Raw genomic sequence first — 6,993 nt, 5'->3', positions numbered from 1 at the left:
AAGCAATATTGGTCTTGCTCTTACTCTTTCATCAGCTTCACAGTTTCTTTTCGAAATGCAAATACATTCTCAGGTCACATGTTTTTGTATCCATCAAAGCATCTTGATTTTCTAATTTAAGCAGCTTTTCACCCAAGTCTGCAGCTGTGGCACACTGCCAGTCTGGATGGAAATGCCCGGCCTAGATGTGTCGTTTGGATTATTTTGCATATGAATGAAGAAGTTCATTTCCTTTTCTCTGTCTTTTGAAGCTCAATCCTTTGCCATCACAAAGGCCAAGCAAGAGCTGAATGGACACAAGGAAGGTGGTTATTCTTTCTGAGAAAGAGAAAACACAACTTTGGAGGATTTTCACAGCCACAGGTTGAGGCTGGGCTCAGTGACTCAGACTCCACTCTGAAACAGAGAGGCTGGCTCTGCAGAGCCCCCAGAGCAGCAGCTGCTGGCGCTGGCTGTCCCAGCGCCCACCTCCCCAGGAATTCAAGCTACCCTTTACACTCAGGAGGCACCACTCAGACCAGGACCAGCACTGCTGGCAGCACTCCACCCCACCCCACCACACCAGCCAGAACGAAGGGGTCAGTGCGAGGCAATTCTTGTGGCACTTTGTCAGATGCTCAGTTTTATTGAATGGGGAGTACATGCTCAGTTTTATTGAATGGGGTCTCTCTTATCTAGTGCCAACTTCTCCCATTTCTGGCCTTTTGGGCTGAAAACCTGCAGCTCTGCTCCTAGCACAGTGCTAGTTCCATGTTGGACAAAGATGGATCCCAAGTTCTGCAGCGGCTGGGTGGTTGCCACTGCTGCCCATGGAATAACTCCAGGACAGACAGACTGACTGACTCAGCAGGGGAGGGCTTCCAGGCTGGCAGGAAGCCACAAAGAACATAGTTCTTGAGGACTGGTAAAAATGAAATATAACTGTAAGTGAAAAAGATTAGATTTTATGCTAAAGAAATGTCAATCAACAAAGTTAAATGCCAAACAGCCATTTACATCAAGCTTCAGTGGGCATACCTGCTGTGTATATAACCAATGTGGCTTCTCATGTTTGCTTAGACCATGAAAGGCTTCATGTGCTGTTAAAGAATTCTCTTAACTTTTGCTGACTGTTCCAGTGAAAAATTTGACACCTCTCATTCTGGAGCCTACATGAGCATGTGGAGAATTTTGACACCTGATAGAATGAGGTCCTGAACAACCCAGTCAAAGGTTGAAGTTTCTGTGCTTGGGGCGGAAGGTTGTTGCAAACAACACATGTACCTTTCCAGCTCCATTTTCCCCCTGATTCCGCAGTCACAGCAGGATGCTGCCCAGCAGTCAGGTGAAGGGCTCAGCTTTCTGCCACTACTGGCTGCACGCTGGATATGTCGGTCTTTGCAGAGATCCTCTGGGAGGGTGTCTGTGCCTTCTGGCAGGCACTGCCTGTTTTGTCCCGGCAGTTCTCAGCCCAGGCGTGCTGGAAGCGAGGGGAGATGGACTGCAGAGCATGACCCTGGGCCGTGCCCCGGTGCCGGCACACGCACAGCAGCACCCTGAGCTCGGCGCGGAAACTCTCGTTCAGCCAGCAATAGATGAAGGGGTTGTAGCAGGTGCTGCTCATGGCAAACCAGTGAAAAGCAAAGTACAGAGCATTGCTGCTGTGGATGGCCCTGCAGGAGATCAGCACCACGTAGCAGTTCAGGGGGAACCAGCACACGGCAAACACAACCACCACCACCATCAGCATCTTCAGCGTCATCTTCTTCTTCCGCTGATGAGCATAGTATTGCTCCATGGTGAGGTCCCCGATGGCATTCCTCAGCCAGAGCTTCTTGGCCACCATGGTGTATGTGATGGAGATCACGAGCAAGGGCAGGACGTACAAGAGAACAAATGTCATCAAGTCCAAATACTTGCGGAAAAGGTCAGCAGGAGGAGGGAAGCTGGGGAGGCAGACCATTCGGGTGGTTCTGTTTCTGCAGATCAAAGACAGAAAGAGATCTCAATTCCACTACCAGCTGCACACACCTGAGGACAAACACCTCAGATGTTCAGACAGGCTTCAGTACAGGTCGAAGCAGCAAAACTCATTTGGTATCAATGGCAGGTGTCACTTTCAATGGAAAATTTTGCTCTAGATTAGACCTTGACCCCAATGACAGTATCTTAAACACAACCGCAGGAGAAGAAAGAAATCATCCGTAGTGACACCTGTGTCTTTTATTGACAAGTAGTCCCTCTTCTCTGTGCCTGCCCCAAATTACAGAGCTGAATCTCGGAGTCCAAAACAACTAATGAACCAACCTGGAAGCAATTCCATCAGTTGTCATTGCCCCTTCATGAGACACGGTGCCCAGGCAAAGGGAAGAACAATTTCTCTGTTTCACCACCCTTTCTGCTCTAGTAAAATGGATGAAGAAGTGTGGGCTTGGCATCTGTGGGGCTTTGATTGGTGGGACTTTGGGGCTGCAAACATCATATAACAAAAGGCACCATGTAAATGTCTTACCCAATATAAAACCTTGTCAGGGTCTGATAAATGGCATGAGGCAGTGAGAAGCAGCTGGCCATAAACCAGATGATGAGGATGCAAATCCCTCCTTTCACCATGGACATGCGTGGCTTGAGAGGGTGCATGATCACCTGCAGAGAACAACCACTCCTGAGGATTTACAGCATCTTGGTCACTCTTTGAGCCTCACATTGCAGTGTGACATGTGGCAGCAGCTCCACATGCCTCCAGTGTTAAAAAGCAGAGAGACTCATTTTACAGGACTTCAGGGAGTACAAAGGCTGGGAAATGCAGGGAATTGTGCACATATGGAGTGTTGCTGCTGGCACAGTGTCTGACACTCCACAACATCCATCACCAGGACTCCAGAGACCACAGTGTTGAGATCTTTGTTGAGCTACATGCACTATGGAAGATACATTAGGCAATGAAACAAGAATTAAAAATAGACCTATCATGTAATCCAAATGATCTCTTGGCTGATGAAGTCTCTGATATTTTACGCATATCTTTTCTAGTCTCATTATAAATATCTACTTAATGAAGTAGTACAACTCCCATGGAGCATCTCTCTGCTCTGGCATCTCTCAGGACTAGCAATACTTTCAGAGGCAAGTGTTGGTTTCCCTTGCTGAGGGACATCTTCTTACTTCTATTTTTATTTCCTTGGACCATACTAGCTCTATGCAGTTCTGAGGAACCATCTCCACTGAATTTCAGGGTGGGTATTGTGTTTGCCCTTAATTAAACACACACTTCTTGATACCTAGCCATGCCTTGCAATCAAACCAGGATCTACTGATTGAAATTAATCACTATCAAAATACTTCCATTTCAGTTGCACATGAAATGGGTAGAATGTCAAACTCTGCATGGTAAAAAGGACAGAACTGTCTGATCCGTGCTCTGGTAGTCCCTGTTATTCTGTGACAGCAGATGGAGCACCTCCCTGAGTGGAACTTATTCTTGTTTTGAACTTCATCCAGCCCCAGCATTTATCATGTGACACTGCTTCTCACTAACAACTGTTTCAGCAGCTCCAGAACTGCAAGAAATCCATTCTGCCCGAGAGCTCACCATGGTGGGCTGCCCTCCCAAAACTCAGCACTCATCAGCTAAAGTGAAAATTACAAACTGTGTTACACTTAAGGAAGCTCTTTGGTCTGCACTCATTGCATGACCTGGAAGGTTTTCCTGGCCGGTTCAGATCAAGGCTGGGTGAGGAGAGGAGAATTCCTTGCTTTCAACTGAATGGGTTAACATAGTTCTTATTGCTTCCAGCCTTAGCCGTCCCAAAGGAAAGGGGCAAGCCTCAGAACTGACAGACTCTCATAAACCCTTGCAGAAAGAATGTGTGGGCTGGCTGGTGTTTGAATTCAGCACATACACCTGTCGTGCTGTGGGGCTGAGGAGAGCAGGGACCCCACAAACCCAACAGCCCAGGCAGAGAAGGGCTGGAGCAGCCTGCCCAGCACTGGTGTCCTGGGCTTTTCAGTATCTCCAAGGATAGAGAGTCCACAACCTCTTTGTTCATCACACTCACTGTAAAAAACATCAGTGTTTTATCAACTGCCATGAAAGCTGGAATTCTTCCCCCCAGTCCCTGAGTCCCAAGACAGTGCAGCTTTCCGGGTACTACAATGTGAGAAGGAAACAACCATATCTTTAGTGCCCTGTTTTCTATCCAACATCGGGGTGGTGTCTGTGACGTACCTGGTGCCGGTCCAAAGCGATGGCAGCCAGGGTCAGCACAGACACGTGGACAGAGCAGTACTGAACAAACCGGCTGATGTGACACATCAGCTTCCCGAAAACCCAAGTGCTGCTCACAAACCGCACCTGGAAAACAGACAGCGTTGCATTAACAGGACCAGCAAACTGCAGAAACAATGACGGTGCAAGGAGAGCTCTGAAACAGAGGTGAGATTTACTACACTGGGCAAACAAATGGCTTGAGCAGCACTCTGTGTATGTTTGTGTGTGCATGTGCACACATGTACATGTGTATAAGTGTCCATGCACCATGGCCCATCAGGAACACATAAAGAAACCTCAGCTCTGCTCCTCAATGAGGCTCTGACGGGCACACCAGGTGCCTCCTTCAAAACATTTACACCTTTGAACCTGTGGATGCTGAAACCTGCATGGGCTCCAAATTTAGTGAGAGAAATCCGTGGAAAAATTTCTCACCTATTCCTAGAGATGTGATACTGATAGTGGCATTTCTGCAGAGGAGATTGCCTCGCTCTTTGTTATTCCTGACTGTACAACATTAATTACACATTAATGTAACTCATTCTGCAGCAAATTAAGTTAATTTGAAGTAAAGCACATCTACTACAAAGCATCTGTCCACACAGAAAATTAGTCAAGACTGTTTTCAATTAATCTAATTAATTTCCCTGTAGGGATGATTCTCACAGCACTGACTGGCCCTGAACTGGAGCAGTATGATGTTTCTCTGGGGCTCATGTAAAGCTCATTCCTGAGAGAGCTGATGGGTATTTAATTACTCGTGTCTAATGTGTGGCTGTTGATGTGCGAACACACCAGAGGGCACCAGCCTCTTCCTGAACGGATTACAGAGTGCAAACCCCATCGGAGCAAGGTAGGGAAATGCCATTAAAGAAATAGGAACTGTTTAAGAAAGCGTGAATTCAAATAGCTAATATTGGACCTGCCTTTGAATGGCAGAAGAACACTCTGGACATCACTGGGCAAGGATGAAGCAGGGGAATTTAGGAATATTTGAATGCTTTTGAACCAAAATTCTGGTGAAATTCAGCTGCAGAGTCCTGCTTACACAATGTTTATAGTCTGTGGGGCAAGGAATGAATCTTTACTTCTTCCCACCTATTATTTTCATGTTCTTTTATATTTTATATTGTTTAGTCACTGAAAATAGATAAAGAAAGGACAATCAGACCCAGGAAGCACCATCTGTAGCACCCAGGGAGGGACCTGCTGCCTGACCCAGCTCAGCACAGACCAAGCACTTCCCTTAGATGTTGCACAGGGACAAACTTTATTCATGTGGTTTCCATAGGAAACTGGGCATTAATTGGATTTTCTCGTGTCAAACTTGTCCCCACTTCCACAGCAACAGGCAAAAGGGCTCCCACGTCTGTACCTTGCCTGGGCAGAAGCGCGTGGGCTGCAGCAGAGTGACCCCCGCTATGGAATGCGAGGTGGGAGCGTGAGCCCCCGTCTCCACTTGCTGAGGGGATGTTGGGGAGGGGAGCACAACTGCAGCCTCTCTGGATGGTAGAAGGGGGAGGGAGGCAGAAGAAACTCTGGGTCCCAGCCTGGTCCCAGCCCCGCAATCCTCCTGCACACAGCCGACAGGCACACACAGACACAGCAGACACGGCCGGCTGGGGCTCACCAGTGTGAAGGGCGTGTTCAGAATGGTGATCATCACATCGGCAATGGCCAGGTTGACTATGAAGAGGCTAGTGGCAGAGTGCATCCTCTTATTCTTGATCACCACGTGGCACACCAGGATGTTGCCGAAGAGCGAGATGCAGATGATCACTGAGTAGGCGACAATCAGCAGCACCTTCACCATCCGGCTCTGGGACTCACCTTCATACTTGGCCCCTCTGTCGAAGTCCCCAAGGTCCTTCAGCTCCAAGTCATTGTGCAAGAAGGATTGGTTAGGGAAGCCATACAGTGCAGAAAAGAAGTAGGTCGTGTTGTTGTTCTCTGCCCTCCAGAAGGGCTTGGGGATGTACTGCAGGGGGAACCAGGTGTGCCAGCTCATGGCTGGGGCAGCAGAGCCCCGGCACTGGCTGCACTCCTCTGTGCCTCCTGCCAGCCCAGCTGCTAAAGCCAGCGGTTGCAGGAGGGAACACTTGCCTTTTGAAAATCTGCCCTGTGGCTGCAAACCAGAGAAAAGAGTTGATAAATAAGTCCTTCTTCCTATGCTGAGGACACATCAGCTTTGCCTCAGGGACTCCCTATCTCCTGTCTTTTTTAAGTCCCATACAGCCCACATACAGAAGCTGATTCAGAGGCTGAAATATCAGAGATCCCCAAACACTCTCTCTCTGCACCAAGGAAGAAATCCTAGTGAATATTTCCTTTTGAGCACTATTCTTCTATCTGCAACTTATCCTTGGAAATCTGCTTTATCGGTACTCCATGCAGTGCTTCATCCAGCAGCTTTCTGCTTCCCAAGAGTTTTCAGAGCTTGTGAGAATCAAAAAAAGCAAAGGTTGCCTTTTCCTTTGCTTTCCCCGTCCGAGTATCTGTGACTATCCCCTGAGGCCGCTTTGCTCAGCAGCTGAGTGGTCTCTGCATTCCGTGTGAATAAGCGGCTGCCAGATGACACACCCGATGGGAAGGAGCCAATGGCAGATCTCTGCCCAGTTTATCCTGAGGTGTATCACAACCCACACGTGGGCGACAGCAGAGGCTGACATGTGCAGATCTAGAGAGCAGCAAAACACAGACACAATGAATGTGCCATGAACTCCCTGGTCTGCCGCCTTCTCTCT

General features: G+C 48.2%; 1 protein-coding gene across 1 annotated transcript; it reads right to left on the bottom strand.

The window, feature by feature from the left end:
- Positions 1-604: 604 nt before the first annotated feature.
- On the bottom strand, positions 605-6,824 carry LOC139678454 (G-protein coupled receptor 83-like). Its single transcript, XM_071569302.1, has 4 exons — positions 5,880-6,824; positions 4,208-4,333; positions 2,492-2,625; positions 605-1,958 (listed from the first exon to the last, which is right to left on the bottom strand). Exons 1-4 carry the CDS (start codon positions 6,255-6,257, stop codon positions 1,334-1,336), a joined length of 1,263 nt encoding a protein of 420 aa, XP_071425403.1. The 5' UTR covers positions 6,258-6,824; the 3' UTR covers positions 605-1,333.
- Positions 6,825-6,993: the final 169 nt, after the last annotated feature.

The sequence above is a fragment of the Pithys albifrons genome, chromosome 14, assembly GCF_047495875.1.
Source record: "Pithys albifrons albifrons isolate INPA30051 chromosome 14, PitAlb_v1, whole genome shotgun sequence".
NCBI lineage: Eukaryota > Metazoa > Chordata > Aves > Passeriformes > Thamnophilidae > Pithys > Pithys albifrons.
This window is presented reverse-complemented; position numbering and strand designations above follow the sequence as displayed.